The sequence below is a fragment of the Choloepus didactylus genome, chromosome 6, assembly GCF_015220235.1.
Source record: "Choloepus didactylus isolate mChoDid1 chromosome 6, mChoDid1.pri, whole genome shotgun sequence".
Taxonomy (NCBI): Eukaryota; Metazoa; Chordata; class Mammalia; order Pilosa; family Megalonychidae; genus Choloepus; species Choloepus didactylus.
Window position 1 is genome coordinate 126,178,317 of NC_051312.1, and position 19,054 is coordinate 126,197,370.

General features: G+C 36.0%; 1 protein-coding gene across 4 annotated transcripts in view; it reads left to right on the plus strand.

Moving 5' to 3' along the window:
- Positions 1-19,054, plus strand: part of ZC3H12C (zinc finger CCCH-type containing 12C) — an 82,863-nt gene that overhangs the window by 35,304 nt on the left and 28,505 nt on the right. For all 4 annotated transcript variants that reach the window (XM_037841372.1, XM_037841370.1, XM_037841373.1 and 1 more), the window contains exon 2: positions 4,705-5,462. In XM_037841372.1, the coding sequence (XP_037697300.1) occupies positions 4,777-5,462 (686 nt within the window). In that variant the 5' untranslated portion in view covers positions 4,705-4,776. The remainder of the gene's footprint in view (positions 1-4,704; positions 5,463-19,054) is intronic.

Below are 19,054 nucleotides of genomic sequence, written 5' to 3' on the forward strand. Positions count from 1 at the left end.
GGTATTAGATTGAAGATGTCATTCCAAGAACTAATGCTTCCAAGAGTTCTGTATTGGGAAAGAGAGGAGACAAAGACATTCATCTATCAGTTGGGAGGGAAAGAAAGAGCATAAAGGGTTAAAAGCAGTTTTCATTTTTACCACATGCCCTATTGTGTGAACATATGCATAAGTCTATTGAAAGTTTTCAGAAGATGGGCAGGCCACCAGTTGCTGGTCTCCTGCAGTTCCAGTAGACATCTGTTGCCCCAGAGCGTTAACCAATCTGTTCAAAGGGACATCCTCCTTTGTTAGCTAGAGGGATGCAGACAACAGCACTCACTGAAATACAATGGTAATTAAAGACCCAGAGACTTCAGCCCTAGGTATTTATTACATATTCATTATTTATTTTCATTGTTCTCATAATATTACCATTTGGATAACAACTTTATGGCATTGTAACTTTACATTACAAATAAATTGGTTTAACAAGTTTATGGTCTAATATTCCTGATTAATATGAGGCTCTTTAGAATATAAAAAGAAAATTTTTTTAACCTTATTTGAGATGGAGTACCTAGGTTAGTTATTGAGAGCTTTCAGCAAATCTGCTTACTCACTAAATGGGGGAATTTGAGTACATGTAGTAAATTTCTAATAGCCATTGTATGATAAACCTGCATCCAGCTAATATAAAGTGTTCCTTTTTGATAATTTAAAAAATTAGTTTCACTTCATCATTACCTAAAAAATAAGCATGAAAATGTAGTTTGTTTTCAACAAATGGTACTTTTTAATTTTTAAACTTACAAGGCCCTTAGCAAGAAAAAATTGGGTTTCAGATACAATATCTGGAGGGAATCTAAAGATTTATAAGTATAGAAATCTGTTTCAGGCATTAGATTTTGCCCAGTCTCATTTGTGTTCAAGAGTATAGCATAGCAAGGCCAATTATAATGGGTTCCTGATGTAAAGTTTAAAAGTTAAGCTGTATTTCTTTGAGTTTTTTTAATAACTAAGGTAGAATAAACTCTAACCTACTTTGCATGTGAAACTTTGTGCTGCTTCTAAATGAAATGAGAAAAATTCCTCTTACTAGGTAATGGTTAATTTAAAGATGGTTTACATAAGCTTGCATTTGAGTAAATGAAATGGCCTAAAAGTCTAATATTTGATTTAGAAGTTGAGGAAAAACCGTTTTCTACCTTACATGAAGTAATAAATTTTGTAATGTTATAAGAGTCCTTTATTTTCTTTTTCAAAATTGTATTGATAATTTTTAAGATGCTGAACAAAAATAAAGGTCAGATGCTATACTTTGTCTTAAAATCACTAACAATAATTACTTTCTAGGTTTTGCACATTGCATTACATTAAAACATACTGTCTATGAAAATATTTTTGATCCACTTTTAAATCTTAAGACTAGCCTTTAATTTTTTATTGAATGATTTCAAAATATTACCAAATTCTGATATTTTTTACGAACATATTAAGTCAAGGCAGTCTTGCTAGGTATAAGTTGGTAAGGAAGCATTATAGAGATTAAAGTTTTAAAAACCAAATCTTTACCATTTGTCAGTACAAATCAGGTCATGTCAAATTGGTATCAGGTGAGGGAGAAAATATATCTGGCTTATAGGCCTGGTAATTGAACTCATTTGCCCTTATTTGTACTATTTCATGTTTGCCTGTTGCTTCATAGGCTCTAAAAATTATTTAACTGCTTGTTTAGTACAATGTGACATTAAATAACTTTGTCTGAGCTAACCAATGAAATCGAGGAGAGGCCTGTCAGTATATAGAAAGTTCAACTAGAATATTTAAAAAGAAAAGCTATTTTGCCTAAGTAAAACTAGGTGTTAATTAAAAAATAAAGGCATGTTTACATTTATCATTAGCATTAAAAATCATGTTAGCCCAATGGTTGTAAACTTTAAATTTAAATACTTTATACAAATTATATGAATTTTCACAAATTAAAGTTGTGTGGTATTCATTAAATATATTGGCCTATAAATGAGTTTTATCTGGCTTGATACCATAAAAAGCAAGCAACTGATTTAGAAATCAGTTGTTTTTGAGAAAAATCCCCTTTTTCTCCCTATTATATCATTATAGCTACATAATAAAATTTTATAGCAGAGCAGATTTAGGTAGTGTTTGACATTTTTATATTATATTGAAGGTGGTATAGAAATATTTAAATATTTTTAGTGGTTAATTTTCATTTTAAAAACTTTGCAGTACCTGGTTTTGTTTCACTGAAAAATGTGAAAATTAAGAGTAATTTCACTTTTCCTTTTAATGCAACATTCATGTTCCCATCTGACTATTTTTATAAGGTATTCATCTTGTCTGATACAGTCCAAAAGAAGAGTACTACAGATTAATATTAAAATAACATTTCCTAGTTCAATTCAGAAGTGTGGTCAGTGAGTCATTATCTTGAAGAATTATCTCACAGCAGCACTTATGCAAAACCCAAACTTTTCAGGGGAGATCAAAAATGTTGCCCGTTAAATACACTTCCTGCAGTCAGAGCAGATTGTGGGGTTTACGGAACAATGATGTTGGAGCTTCCAGATTGGTTTGGCAGCTGCATTGTTCTCAGAGGGTAAACCAGACGCACTTAAGTCCCAGTCTCTCTTATAGGTTTTTGTTCATACCAAATTATTCTTTCACTGTGCTAGCATTCATGATGGCATGTTAAAGGAGTGCAGCTTAGCAACCAGCTTCTGGTTGCCAGGCAGCCCAGCTTCCAATAGATTTTCCTTGTTTGAGATACTTTCGGTGGGAACTCTATGAAGGCCACAGTGCAGGTTTTTCTTTTAACTGTATCCGTTTATAAGGATTCTGTTGTGATTTGTTACTTGCATTATGGTGTCAGTATATTACAGTAGTTAATAAATCACTGAGCGTACAGATTTGCTTTCAAAATCCCTTCCTTTAATTCTAAATAATTGGGCTCATGCATATCCATATTAATAGAAAAAAATTAAAATGGATACAGCTTCATAATGGAGCAGATGTATATGGATGGACCTCTCCTAAGAGACATTTCTTTTTCAGTTATGGAGTCAGGAGCTAGGAGAGTTTGGTGTTTTTTAAAACTAAAGAATTCTGTGTTATTAGTAGAACAATGATATTAAAGTTATCTGTTTTCTCAGGGGATAAAACCTGAAGAAACTCCAGTAGAAATGAGTAGGAGTTCTACATGGAAGGAATTTTAAGTGTATTGTTATCAAGCTAAAGATTCCATGTTCTCGTCTCTAGTATTTACCATAGTTCATATAATTTATTTCATTATGTAGAAATGCTTTAATAAGTTCACCAAGTACACATTCAAATTGTGACTTCTCAGAAAGTAACTTAGCATTTTCTTTTAACATTTATATAATAGCTCCTTTCTTGTGTAAATAAGATGTTGAAGAGCTTCAGAATAAGATGTTTTCCCAGTTTTCTTTTTTAGATTATTTAAATAGGTGTTTTATGACAGTCTCAAATTCACCTACCACTGGCTTGCTAATTTTATCCCTGGGTAGAACACTGGAATTGCCTTAAAAAGTAAACTACTGATGTGAATATAGTCCTTACAATGTAGCACAAGAAGAAATAATTTTATTTCGATAAACTGTTGTTGGTAGAGGAATAACAATTACTACCAGTAGATTTTAAGGAAAAACAGTAAAACAGCAAACGCACTTTAACAATAAAAGAATTCCTAGATAGGCAAAAATAGGAGAAAAGATGACGCAGATAATTGATTAATCTGATACAATACAGAAACATTTTCTGCCATAAAAATCAAGACATTGAGATACAATTGTTTAATGTATTTAATTATTTGCTTTAAGTGAGCTGTTTAATTTCTTGGCTTTCCATAAATGTGTGTAGACTAAAATAGCTTTTTTTTCCCGTAAAAAAATAGACTAGAGTATCCCTGACACTTAATAAGGATGGCATAACATTAAAACTGTATTCCATTGCCATGTCCAATAGTCACAAAATAATGATTATTAGGGCAAATAATATGTTCATGTAATGTCTTCATCTCTAAGTGGAATATGATCCGCTATTCACTTTGTAATTATTTAATTCTTTGTTGGTTATTTTAGAAAATGTGCTCTTTCATTGCAGTATCTAAATTATTTTGAAGCTTATTTATTTTAGATTGTTGTTAAGCTTGACTCAAATTAATGATAACGTTTCAAGTATTTTAAGTTAATACTTCCCTTTCTTTCCACATGACTTTCCCTTTTAAAGAATTTTTACACATTTTTATGAGTTCTGTTAGAAAAAATGTTCATAACCTGTCATAGCACATGTAAAATGTGGTTTATGACAATGTTTGATGTGCTACTCTAGAGGCATGAGCTTTTATAAAAGTGGAAAACTCTCTTCTATCTACTTGGAGAAGCAGTTTGGTGTAGTGGGAAAAGGATGGGTTTTGGATTCAGACAAAACTGGTTTTAAAATTCAGTTCTACTATTTGTTTTGTTGCCTTGGAGGAATTACATGGACTTTCTAACTCATAACTTCATCTGAAAAACTGGGCATGATATTGTCTTGGCAAGGGTATTAGGAGAGATGGGAGGGTGCAGACAAAATACTAAGTAGTTAGGTATTCAGTAGTAAGATCATTTTCTTCTGACTTGTCCATTGAGACAAAAACAAAACAATAAATATGAAGTCCTAAATATTTTGAATTTTTTTCTCTAGGAATACGGGGCACTTTGCATTCAAGAATACAGAAAAAGCAGCAAAGTGGAGTCAGATACACCTAACAGCTTCATGGGCCTGAAGGATCGTCTGGGGCATGACCTCAGCCACCTTTATGTGGAGAGCCCTGACCCACATTTGAGTGCAGCTGTATCTTGGTCAATGATAGAAAAACCAACGATGGATAAGCTTAACTCCACAAAGGAAGAAACAGAGAAAGAGATGTCTGAAGAGAATGCAAGCTCTGGTGACTCTGAAGAAAGCACAAATTCTGATCATGAGTCAGAGCAATTGAGTAGCATTTCAGAAGAGCCATGCTTATTAACCAAGACTCACAGGCAACTATGTAGGTCCCCCTGTTTAGAGCCTCACATACTCAAACGCAATGAGATTTTGCAAGACTTTAAAACCGAAGAGTCCCAGACTATACCCAAGGAAATGAAGAAACCCCCTGATGTGGTGCGAGAATACCAAACAAAACTGGAGTTTGCACTTAAGTTAGGTTATTCTGAAGAGCAAGTTCAGCTTGTGCTAAACAAACTTGGTACCAATGCTTTAATCAATGATATTTTGGGAGAACTTGTCAAACTTGGAAATAAAAGTGAGACTGATCAAACAGTTAGTACAATTAACAGTATAATGCGGGAAGCATCTTCCCTGGAATCTCAGAGGTCTGAATCTCCAATGCAAGAGATTGTAACAGATGATGGTGAAAATCTGAGACCAATAGTTATTGATGGCAGCAATGTGGCAATGAGGTGAGTGGGAAAATGTTTACTGATGATTATCACCAAACAATATTTAAAAGTTATTACTAATTGTGTGGCTATTTCTCTCTTGTCTTTAAAGTTGAGATTATTTGCATCTCAACTATAGCTTACATACATATTTCTAATTGATTCCTATCTCAACAATAGCTTGCATACGTGTTTCTAATTGAATCTCTTAGTTTTCTTTTGCTCTATTTCCAAGATGCTCAGTCATCCTCACCCCATCCCCGCCTAAACAGAGACACCCTTTCCCCAGTTATATTTTTTTTTTACCTCATCCGGCTAAATTGCTATGGTATAAAAATTACTGGATGTTCCTGATTTAGTGTTAATCACTAGTTGTAAATGAAGAACTTCATTACAATTTCAGAATCTAGTCAAATAAATAGCCTGGTTAGTTCTTCATGAAGTTAAATAACTGTAGGAAAAAAAATAATTCTTTTAGAAAACAAACTATTTATTTATGTTGATTTGGGAACAAATCAATGCTCTATTTCCAAGTTTTTGTTCCATTCAAGAACTGCAATTCAAAAGTAATTCTTTAGGACTGGGGGAATAAAAAACTAAAAGCAAAGCTTCTTACGAAATATTTTTTGATGAATTGCAATAGCTCAAAATTTAAAGTACAACTAAATTCAATCGGTACAGTTAACTGCCCACAATGTTCAGAGCACTGTGAGCACTTAAGAATATAAAAAGGTATCAGTTCGTCTTTCCTAGAGCTTAGATTTTCACATACTCTTTCTCAGAAGGTGATCTGAGGACTCCTACCACAGAATCATCTGGGAAATTTGTTAAAAATGTAGATTTTAGAACAGTACTGTTCAAATGAAATATTGTATGAGCCTCATATCTAATTTTAAATTTTCTAGTAGCTACATTAAAAAGTAAAAAGAAACAGGTAAAATTAATTTGAATGATATCTTTTGTTTAGGCTAATACCTCCAAGATATTATTTCAACATGTAGCCAATAAGAATTATTAATGAGATTCTTTTTCTTACTAAGTCTTCAATGTCTGATGTGGACGTTATATTTACAGCACATCTGAAGCCAGACTAGCCACATTTCAAGTGGTCAGTAGCTGTCTGGGGCTAATGGCTACCGTGTAGCTCTAGAGCCCTATGCAAAACTACTAAGTCAAGCTCACAATGTAGCCCAGGTATCTCCCTTTGTAACAAGAATGGTAATAACATACTAAAATTTGAGAACCACTGTGATGGCAAGTTCTTCAGCATGGAGTATAAGAAGGCACAACACATAATTCTCAAAATAACCTTTTCAGGGAGAGGCAGTATTACCCTTCTTTCATTTATATGCAAACTGACACAAGATTTAAATTACTTACCAAAGACAAAATACTATTCAATCCCAAATATGTCTGATTTCAAAATCTATACTCTTTCACTGCGTAATGAAAAAAACAGTAAGTTGAAAAGGTGCAAGCCTTGAATGGCAAGCTAGAGACTTTAAACTAGTCTCTGTAATCCAAGAAAAAGTGAAGGTTTTTGAGGATAGGAGGATCAACAGTAGATTTGTGCCATACATTGATAATCTGGCAGTGATGCATAAAGTGACTCATAGGAGGTAGAGACCAGAAGCACAGAGATCACTTGGAGGCAAACACCCCTTCCTAGTAGAAGAGGGCCTTGATGAGTGTCATAGAGGTATGAAGTGTGCATTGGGTTTGAAAAGCCCTTCAGTTAGATAAGCTCTCTAACCTCTTTCCCAACCTTTGCGACAGAATGATTTTTTTTTTCCTGTAATAATCCAAAACTAGTGAACAATTACCTTAGCAGAGTGATAATATATAAGGCCAAAATCCATGAAATTGTCAAGGGAGAGAAACATGAGGGAAGGTAATGGATCCTCGAAGAACACCTAAAACCGTGCCTATATACCAAGATCACAAGAGGCGTTTTTAAAAAACATATCTTCCCAGGCTCTGTTCTTGGAGAATCTGATTCAGTGGGGCTATGGTAGAACCCAAATGACTATAATTTTTTCCAGTGCGACAGGCATTTCTGATGCATAGCCACTCAAGCCTGGAAGTACTGAGGTCTACATATGGACAAGCAGAAGAAAATGATGATCCAGGGAAGTAGTCGTGTGCAAAACTCGAGTGTTAGAAAAAAGCAGAATGTTAGAAAAGCCAAAAGACATGCAAATGTCATCAAACTCAAAGAAGTCGTCTATAGGGAGAGAATATCTTGTAGAGAAGTTGAGGAAAAGTACTGGAAAAAAGTCCAGAGGCCGTGACAGCCAGGCAGTCATTATCTTTAAGAATGTTGTGAGGTACTGAAGGCAGAAGCCCACATGTAGGAGGTTAAAAAGTGAAGGAGTAGAGAGACGAAGTATTATTCTAGAAAGGCAACAGAGGAAGGGAAGAAAGAGGAAGAAGAATTAAGGAAGAGTTTTGTTTTGTTTTTAGGAATTAAACTATGTAGTATAGTAAACCGAGGGGAAGGAGGAGTCGTCATGGGAAAGAAGAGCACTGGCAAGAAAAGCTGAGATTAATTTTAAAAACAAAGTTCCAAAGGAGGAGACAAGAAAGGCACAAGTGGAGAATTGGGCATTGGAGGGAAGTACACTTTTAGATAGGCAGGAACAGACCTTTGGAGGGGGGAAGTAGCATGAGATTTATAAAATTTGCAGTCCATAGAAATGAATTTATAAGATGGTTGTCATTTAGGTAAATGATGTCACAGTCAGGTCAGCTTCATATCAACTCTCATGACTGGAACTTACCTCCCAATTGAAATGGAAAATATTTGATAACTAAAAATTTATATAAAAACCTAATCCTTACTCATCCCACATGGTGAGACTTACCCACAGAAAAACTTTAAGGCATTTCATACAACCCATTGTTGTATAATCATGAAAGCAAATATTATTTTGGTACCGTCCTGTTTACTTTGATGTAAAGATGGGACAGTGCAGATTTGATTTTTCTCTCCATCATTATATTTTAATCTTGACACCTAAACTGAAGTGCTTCGGGCATTTCAGGAGAGAACAAGTTGGCAGGAAATCTTTATTATAACAGCATTATACTGTCAGTCACAATAAAATGTGATATCACATCCATAACTTTGAAAGTAGCAAAGTCATATAAAAATATATGTCTATTTCAGATCAAAAATGTTAATTTAACAAAAACAGGGGTATTTCACTCATTTCATTTTGCCTAAAATGTGAGGTGCTTTTACTTTTGAAATAAATTTTTATGCATAAGTTTAGCCAAACTTATTGTATGTGTATGTATAATAAATTATATATAATAAATTATATATAATAAATGTGGGGGGTTGGTTAAGAATAGAGTACTATTTTATTTCCTTTCTGATCTCCTGAGCAGATACATACCCTATGTAAGATGAATATGTTTTAGTTTCATTTAAATGCCAGTCACAGAACTAGTATAAATGATTCTTTAGATTTAAATTACAAGTAGGAAAGTAAAAGACATTTTCTTTAAAAGTACCAAAATAGACTTTTTAAAAGCATCTTTAATTCTCTACATACTACCTTTGTGATTCTGAGCAAGTTGTTTAAATTCTCCAGCCTCAAGCTTCCAGCCTCAGGCTTCACGATTATAAAAGGGGGGGGGGGGGGGGGGTGGATTCTTCTCTTAGAAGCTTTTTATTAGGATTAATTAGGGATAATTAATACCAAGTGCCTGACATGTAAAAGGTGCTCAATAAATTATAGTTATAATTGTATAAATAGCCAATCCCTCAATCCAGGATATAGTAACTAATGTAATGAAAAGTTAGTCATCTAATTTTTTTCATGCAGCGTTTAACAACCACAGCAGTTGAACAGTCCTTCTTATGCTCATGGCTTATAGGTGTATTTTAATTTTTACTTCCATTTCTTACCACCAGTGATTTTCAGTGATGATTTTTGCAGATTCATAAAAGAGGCTTGGGCCCTTAGAGGGAGATGGACTCCAAAGTTGCCCAGGGGCTTCAGTTTCCCCAGTCCAAATCTTAGTATCCCTTCTGCAGCTTGATCTGCAAATGTATTTCATCTTATTATCTGGTGTGAATTCTACAGTGGATTACAGAAATCTGTTGGGGAAGTTGTCCATGTGATATTTAGTTCCCATTGGCATTAGAAAGTCTCTGTTCTTCAAAATTTGTCCCATAGTATGACAGACCCCTGGCACATATTTGCTGTCTGTATATTCACCAACTTAGGTGCCTTGCCTCCCAGAAGCTACAAAAACACTTACCTGGAATACAGACTATAGTTGCCCATAGTTTACACAGCAGGTCCTTTCCCAACAGATTAGCAGCATCAAGTGATGAGAGGAGTATGTTCCTGTAACAGAGGACCTATTTGCTCAGGAATCTCAGAGGAGAAAGAATAGGTAGGAGTTTGTCCTGAGGCACCTATGATGCCATTCTTTTTCTGGCTCTGGGTAAAATGAAATTAGTCAGTAGAAATAGCAGAATACTCCAAGAAAGAACAGGAAAAGATTAAGGCAGAGAAAACAAAAAGAAAACAAAAAAACCCAGACACGTAAGTTTCTCCTATTCCCACCTCCAAGATTCCCCCATTATGTCAATTTTGCTCATTAGTTTGCACCATTTGCCAATTATTTCCTGTCTGCTTTCCTGGGGGACATACGCTCTTAGAGGAGGTAGTAAGGCTTCAAAGTTAGAATGCCTCACTTTCATCTCCCTCAGTCTCTTCCAGCATTCCTTTTTCTAATGTCCTGGCTACTCACATTAGTGACACACTGACTTTTCATTAGGGTTTCCCTCTTATTTGTTGGTGGCCCAGATAAGTCCTGTGGAGCACACTGGCAAATTTTGCAGATCTTTCTGGAGCACTGGGAAATAATCTCAAGATGGGTAATATCAGCGGGGGCAAGGGCATAAACACTTTTATCGTGTCTGGTCATCCTGGCTGCCCTAGATAACTTCTAAGGGGTATTTGAATCATCACAGTCCAAAAGAGGAGAGCTGATTTTCTTCATGTTGACTTGAAAAATAACCTGATTTGTAGCTTCATTCTTGTTTTGCTGTTTGGTAGCTAAATTCCTTTTATTTTCCATTTCTTCCAGTTACCAACCTGACATCTTAATTCCAAGGCACAGTCTCTTATCCAAATTCTCAGACTCCTTGTTCCTTCCTCTTAATCGTTTCTGCTTTCTAGTTAGTTTTGCACATTCAATTTAGGGGGAATCCTTTTTTTCTACGAGAAGTTGTGGATTTACAGAAAAAATCATGCATTAAATACAGGGGTTCCTGTATATGATATGAACCTTTTATTCACACCTTGCATTGGTGTGGTACATTTGCTATAATTGATGAAGCACACATTTTTATAATTGCACTATTAACTATAGTCCATGGTTTAACTTAGGGTTCATTATTTGTGTTGTGCAGTTCCATGGATTGTTTAAAAATTTTTATTCTAGTATTCTCTTTCTCTCTCTCTCTCTCTCTCTATGTGTGTGTGTGTGTGTGTGTGTGTGTGTGTATTCTAGTATACGTATATACAACCTAAAATTTCCCCCTTTTACCCACATTCAAATATATAATTCTGTGCTGTTAATTACATTCCCAATGTTGTGCTACCATCACCAACATCCATTACCAAAATTTTTCCATCATCCCAAATAGAAATTGTACATTTTAAGCCTTAACTCCCTATTCCCTTTGCTCACCCAATCACCTGGTAACCTTATGCTAGAGTTTGACTCTATGAGTTTGCTTATTCTAATTATTTCATATCAGTGAGATCACACAATATTTTCCTTTGGTGTCTGGCTTATTGCACTCAATGTGATGTCTTCAAGGTTCATTTATGTTGTTGCATGTATCACAACTTCATTCCTTTTTGCAGCTGAATAATATTCCGTTATGTATATATACTACATTTTGTTTATCCATTCATCAGTTGATGGGCACTCATTCCATCTTTGACAGTTGTGAATAATGCTGCTATGTTGATTTGTAGGATTTCTTAAAACCCTTATCAGATATGTGGTTTTTAAATATTTTCTCCCATTTTATAGATTGTCCTTTTACTTTTGTTATAAATTCCTTTGCACAAAGGTTTTTAATTTTGATGAGGTCCCACGTATCTATATTTTCTTTTATTGATTGTGCTTTGGGTGTAAAGTTTAAGAAACCATTGTGGAACACAGAGTCCTGAAGATGCTTCCCTATGTTTTCTTCTAGGAGTTTGATAGTTCTGGCTCTTATATTTAGTCTTTGATCTATTTTGAGTTGATTTTTGTATATAGTATGAGGGAGGAATCCACTTTCATTCTTTTGCATATGGAGATCCACTTTTCCAAGCATTGTTTATTGAAGAGATTATTCTTTCTCAATTGAGCGGCTCTGCCCCCATGTCAAAAATCAGTTGGCCATAAATACGAAGTTTGGTTTCTGAATTCTCAATTCAATTCCATTGGTCTATATGTCTGTCCTTGTGCCAGTACCATGCTGTTTTGATTACTGTGGCTTTGAAATAAGTTTTAAGATGGGCAGTGTGAGTTCTCTAACTTTGGTTGTCTTTTTCAAGATGGCTTTGGCTATTCATATAAATTTGATGATTGGCTTTTCCATTTCTGCAGAGTAGGTTGTTGGATTTTGATTGTCATTTCATTGAATCTGCAAATTGCCTTGGGTTGAATTAGCATCTTAACAATATTTAGTCTTGCAGTCTACAAACATGGATGGGGTTTCCATTTATTTAGGCCTTATTTGATTTCTTTCAGCAATGTTTTGTAGTTTTCTGTATACCAGTCTTTTATATCCCTGGTTAGATTTATTCCTAGGGTTTTTTATTCTTTAGGTTGCTATTGTAAATGGAATTTTTCTTCTTGATTTCTTCTTCTGATTATTCATTACTACTATATAGAAACACTACTGACTTTTTTTTATAATTCAGTTGTACTGAGATATGTTCCAATACCATGCAGTCATACAAAGCGTACAATCAGTTAGTACCACCCTATAGTTATGCATCCATCACCAAAATTAACTTTTGAGCATTTTCATTACCACACACACAAAAGTAATAAGAATAAAAATTAAAGTGAAAAGGAACAATTAAAATAAAAAAGAACGCTGGGTGCTTTTTTTTTTTTTTTTCCTTGCTCCCCATTTTTACTCATCCATCCATACACTGGACAAAGGGGAATGTGATCCACATGGCTTTCCCAATCACATTGTCGCCCCTCATGTGAGATAAGGGTCCTCTTTCATTCTTTTGGATATGGATATCCAACTCTCCCAGCCCCATTTGTTGAAAAGCCTGTTATGTCCCAGTTCACTGGCTTTAGGGGCCTTATCAAACATCAGTTGGCCGTAGATCTGGGGGTCTGTCTCCAAATTCTCAATACAATTCCATTGATCGATATATCTATCTTTGTGCCAATACCGTGCTGTTTTGACTACTGTGGCTTTATAGTAAGCTTCAAAGTCAGGGAATGTAAATCCTCCCACTTCGTTTTTCTTTTTTAGAGTGTTTTTAGCAATTCGAGGCATCTTCCCTTTCCAAATTTGATAACTAGCTTTTCCAAGTCTGCAAAGTAGGTTGTTGGAATTTTGATTGGGATTGCATTGAATCTGTAGGTGAGTTTGGGTAGAATTGACATCTTAATGATATTTAGCCTTCCAATCCTGAACATGGAATATTTTTCCATCTTTTAAGGTCCGTTTCTATTTCTTTTAGTAGCGTTACATTGTTTTCTTTGTATAGATCTTTTACATCTTTGGTTAAGGTTATTTCTAGGTACTTGATTTTTTTCAGTTGCTATTGAAAATGGTATCTTTTTCTTGAGTGTCTCTTCATTTCTTTCATTTCTAGTGTATAGAAACATTACTAACTTCTGTGCAGTAATCTTGTATCCTGCTACTTTCCTAAATTTGTTTATTAGCTCCAGTAGCTATATCGTCAATCTCTCAGGGTTTTCCAGATATAAGATCATATAATCTGCAAACAATGACAGTTTTACTTCTTTCTCTTCAATTTGGATGCCTTTTATTTCTTTGACTTGCTGGATTGCCCTGGCTAGCACTTCTAGCACAATGTTGAATAACAGTGGTGACAGCGGGCATCCTTGACTCATTCCTGATCTTAGAGGGAAGACTTTCAGTCTCTCACCATTGAGTACTATGCTGGCTGTGGGTTTTTCATGTATGCTTTTTATCATATTGAGGAAGTTTCCTACCTTTTGAATTGTTTTTATTAAAAAGCTATGTTGGATTTTGTTGACTGCCTTTCAGCATGTATTGAGATGATAATTTGATTTTTCTCTTTTGATGTTAGTGTGTTGTATTACGTAGATTGATTTTCGTATGTTGAACCATCCTTGCGTGCTTGGAATGAACCCAACTTGGTCATGGTGTATGATTTTCTTAATGTGTCTTTGGATTCGATTTGCAAGTATTTTGTTGAGAATTTTTGCATCTATATTCATTAGGGAGATTGTCCTGTAGTTTTCCTTTTTTTGTGGCATCTTTGCCTGGTTTTGGTATTAGATTGATGTTAGCTTCATAAAATGAGTTAGGTAGTGTTCCATTTTCTTCAATGTTTTGAAAGAGTTTAAGTAAGATTGGTGTCAGTTCTTTTTGGAAAGTTTGGTAGAATTCCCCTGTGAAGCCGTCTGGCCGTGGGCATTTATTTGTGGGAAGCTTTTTGATGACTGATTGGATCTCTTTGCTTGTGATTGGTTGGTTGAGGTCTTCTTAATTTCTTCTCTGGTCAGTCTAGGTTGTTCATATGTTTCCATGAAATTGTCCATTTCCTCTACATTATCTGGTTTGTTGGCATACAGTTGTTCATAGTATACTTTTATAATTTTTTTTTTAATTTCTTTGGGATCTGCAGTAATGTCGCCTCTCTTATTCATTATTTTGTATATATGGGTCTTCTCTCTTTTTGATATTGTCAGTCTAGCTAGGGGCTTGTCAATCTTGTTGATCTTCTCAAAGAACCAGCTTGGTGTTATTTATTCTCTCTAGTGCTTTTTTGTTCTCTATGTCATTAATTTCTGCTCTAATCCTTGTTATTTCTTTTCTTCGGCTTCGTTTAGGATTAGTTTGCTGTTCATTTTCTAGCTTCTTCAGTTGCTCCATTAGTTCTTTGATTTTGGCTCTTTCTTCCTTTTTAATATATGTGTTTAGTGCTATAAACGTCCCCCTCAGTACCACTTTTGCTGCATCCCATAGGTTTTGGTATGTTGTGTTCTCATTTTCATTCATTTCTATATATTTACCAATTTCTCTTGCCATTTCTTCTTTAACCCACTTATTGTTTAGGATAGTGCTGTTTAACCTCCAGATATTTGTGAATTTTCTAACTCTCTGAGGGTTATTGACTTCTAATTGTATTCCTTTGTGATCAGAGAATGTGCTTTGAATAATTTCAATTTTTTTAAATTTATTGAGGCTTGTTTTATGTCCCAGCATATGGTCTATTCTGGAGAAAGTTCCATGAGCACTAGAAAAGAATGTGTATTCTGGTGATTTGGGATGTAATGTTCTCTATATATCTGTTAAATCCAATTCATTTATCAGATTGTTTAGGTTTTCAGTTTCCTTATTGGTCTTCTATGTTGTTGATCTATCTATAGGAGAGAGTGATGTGTTGAAGTCTCCTACAATTATTGTGGAAACATCGATTGCTTCCTTTAGTTTTGCTAGCGTTTGTCTTCTGTATTTTGTGGCACCATGATTGGGTGCATAAACATTTATGATTGTTATTTCTTCTTGTTGAATTGCCCCTTTTATTAGTATGTATTGGCCTTCTTTGTCTCTCATAACATCCATGCATTTAAAGTCCATTTTAGCTGAGATTAATATTGCTATTCCTGCTTTCTTTTGGCTGTAGCTTGCATGAAATATTTTCCCCATCCTTTCACTTTCAATTTCTTTGTGTCCCTGTGTCTAAGATGAGTCTCTTGTATGCAACATATTGATGGTTGATATTTTTTGATCCATTCTGCCAATCTATATATTTTAATTGGGGAGTTTAATCCATTTACATTCAACGTCATTACTGTGAAGGCATTTCTTGAAGCAGCCATCCTATCCTTTGGTTTATGTTTGTCAGATATATTTTTTCCCTCTCTCTCTCTTACTGTCCTTTAGTGAACCAATATTGAATCTCTTTATTACTGAACCTTTCTCCATATCTCTTTCTCCTTTCTTTGTTTCTCCATCAGTAGGGCTCCCTTCTGAAGTAGGGCAGGTCTTCTTTTAGCAAAATCTCTCAGCATTTGTTTGTCTATGAAAAATTTAAATTCTCCATCAAATTTGAAGGAGAGCTTTGCAGGTGAAAAAATTCTTGGTTGGCAGTTTCACGCTCTCAGATTTTACGTATGTCATGCCACTGTCTTCTTGCCTCCATGGTGGCTGCTGAGTAGTCACTACTTAGTTTTATGTTGTTTCCTTTGTATGTGGTGAATTGCTTTTCTCTTGCTGCTTTCAGAACTTGCTCCTTCTCTTCAGTATTTGACAGTCTGATCAGAATATGTCTTGGAGTGGGTTTATTTGGATTTATTCTATTTGGAGTTCACTGGGCATTTATGCTTTGTGTATTTATATTATGTAGAAGGTTTGGGAAGTTGCCCCCAACAATTTCTTTGAATACTCTTTCTAGACCTTTACCCTTCTCTTCCCCTTCTGGGACACCAGTGAGTCTTACATTTGGACGTTTTATTTTATCTATTATATCCCTGAAGTCCATTTCGATTTTTTCGACTTTTCCCTCAATCTTTCTTTTGTTCTTTCATTTTCCGTTTTGTCGTCCTCCAGGTCACTGATTCGTTCCTCAGCTTCCTCTAGTCTTGTACTATGAGTATCCAGAATCTTTTTAATTTGGTTGACGGTTTTTTATTTCCCTAAGATCATCTATTTTTTTTTTTTTATTTACTCTTGCAATTTCTTCTTTGTTCTCTTCTAGGGTCTTCTTCATGTCCTTTATATCCTGTGCCATGCTCTTGTTGTTTGTCTTTAGTTCTTTGATTAATTGCTCCAAGTACTGTGTCTCCTCTGATCTTTTGATTTGGGTGTTTGGGTTTGGGTTATCCATATCATCTGTTTTTTTTCAAATGCTTTAACATTTTCTGTTGTTTTTGGCCTCCTGGCATTTGCTTAACTTGATAGGGTTGTTTTAAGTTGCATAGGCTAATTCAAAGTCTGATTTCTAATTTGTCAGATCTACAGCTTTGTGGCGTATGCTTTCTCTAACTAACCACCAGGTGGCATCCATGAGCCACTTATTCCCCTCAAGCCAGTTCTCCCCAACTTTGTCTTCATGTTGTGTGGGGTCTGATCCTTGTGGGAGTCCAGTTGGTGCACCAAGTTTGGGTATGTCGTTGGTGCTGTCTGCCCTGAATATGGGGCGTGTATCTGAGTGGTTAAGGGTGGGCGGCTTTAATAATCAAACCTCCCAAGTGTTCCTGGAGGTTTAAGGCTGTTGCAATAGTCTAAACCTTCAGTTCAGTCTCACCACAGATTGTCTCTGCTGCTCATGCACAAGTCCTTGGTATTGGCGTATGGTCCCTGGGACTTGTGAGTGCGTCCCTCTTCCAAGCCCTGCCCTCCCAGGTCATCTGCTGAGGGAAGGCTGTGCTACGTCACAAGTGCATGCCATCCCTCAAGGGAAGTTCTGGGTCGATGGGCCGTGTAGGGGTGTTCCCAGCCTGCTGAAAAGATGGCTGTATGGGAAGTGTTAATTCCCTGTTTGTGCATAGCTCCGCCTTCCTAGCTCTGGGACAGTTAGCTGTAGATGCGTGAAAGGCTATTGTCCACACCCAATATTGTGTGTACGTGCTGCTGGGAACACTTCCTGTCACACTGGGTTTTTTGGTGCGGCTCTCGGCTGCAGCGCTGACCCCAGGCAGGAGTGTTCCCAGCCTGCCAGGAAGATGGCTATAAGGTACATGGTTATTTTCCCCTTTTGGCTAACCTCTGCCTGCCTCGCTCCTAGATAATCAGCAGCAGGCGTGCGAAAGAAAGGCTATCGTCCATGCCAGATATTGAGGCGTTTGCACAGCCCTTTCCTGCCATGCTTCACTGTGCAGTTCTCACTGCTGTATCTGCAGCCGCTTTTGGGTTTTTTAAAAAAAGAACTAGTCCAACTCCAAATGCCAACCCACAACAGTTTCCCCACACCGCAGCATGGCTGCCAGATATTCAGCAGGTTCACTCACTCGTTTCAGAACGCAGACTCCCGGTTTCACCAATTGCACAGTCCCTGTGGATTAAGCAGACCTTGCCCCCTGGTGCATTGCTGTAACTGGTGTTCTGGGTCACTTTCTGGCTTTTATCTAGTATTTTTCACAGAGGTGTTTTTTTGCCCTTTCTGTCTCCTAACCGCCATCTTCCAGAAGTCTGAAACAAATCTGCCTCTTTGCCGAATTGATTTATTAGCTCTGGGAGCTTTGTTGTGGAATTTATGGGATTTTCTGTATAGAGAATCATGTCATTTGCAAATAGGCAAAATTTTACTTCTTCCTTTCCAAAGTGGATGCCATTTATTTCTTTTCCTTGCCTAATTGCTCTAGCTAGAACTTCCAGTAAAATATTGACTAACAATAATCACAGTGGATCTTAGAGGTACATTTTCATTCTTTCACCATTAAGCATGATGTTAGCTGTGGGTATTTCATATATGCCCGTTATCATGTTGAGGAAGCTTCCTTCTATTCCTAGTTTTCTAAGTGTTTTTATCAAAAGGGAGTGCTAGATTGTGTCAAATGCCTTTTTTGCCTCATTCGAGATGGCCATGTGGTTTTTTCCCCTTCCATTTGTTAAGTGGTGTATTACATTAATTAATCTTATTATGTTGAACCACCTTGTATGCCAGGGATAAATCCCACTTGATCACGGTGTATTATTCTTTTAATATGCTGTTGGATTCAGCTTGCTAGTTTTTGTTTTAATTTTTTAATTTTTTAATTTTATTTTGAAATAAATTCAAACTTACAGGAACAGTTGCAAAAACAATACAAACCCCATACACAGAACTCCAGCATATCCCGACCCCTCCCCGATACCCTGATCCGCCAACTTTAACATCCTGTCAGATCACCATTTCTTGCTTTCCTTCACTCCCTCCCTCCCTCCCTATCATCCATCATCTATTGCTCTGTCTTCTGAACATATGAGAGCTAGCTGCACACACCCTTGAACAAACACTGTAATTCACATATACACTTCCCATGAATAAGAACATTCTTTTATGCAATCCCATTAAGCGCAGCTCAGAAGTACAAGAGATTCAACAATGATACAAAGCTTACATTCTATATTTCCTTTTCCTTGTGTCTCAACTGTGACCCTTTGAGCCTCCTGTCCTCCATCCTCCATCCTTCAGTCCCATCCAGGTTCATCTTTGGCATTCAATTGTCATCTATTTAGACTGTTTGTTTTTTTTTTTTTTTCAATTGTGGAAACATATATACAGACTAAATCTTCCTATTCCACCCCCTCCCTAGCCTTCCATTAGTGGCATTAATCACATTTAGAATGTTGTAATGCTCTTTCCCACCATCCATTACTAGAAATTTCCCTTCACCCCAAACAGAAACCCTATGCTCATTTC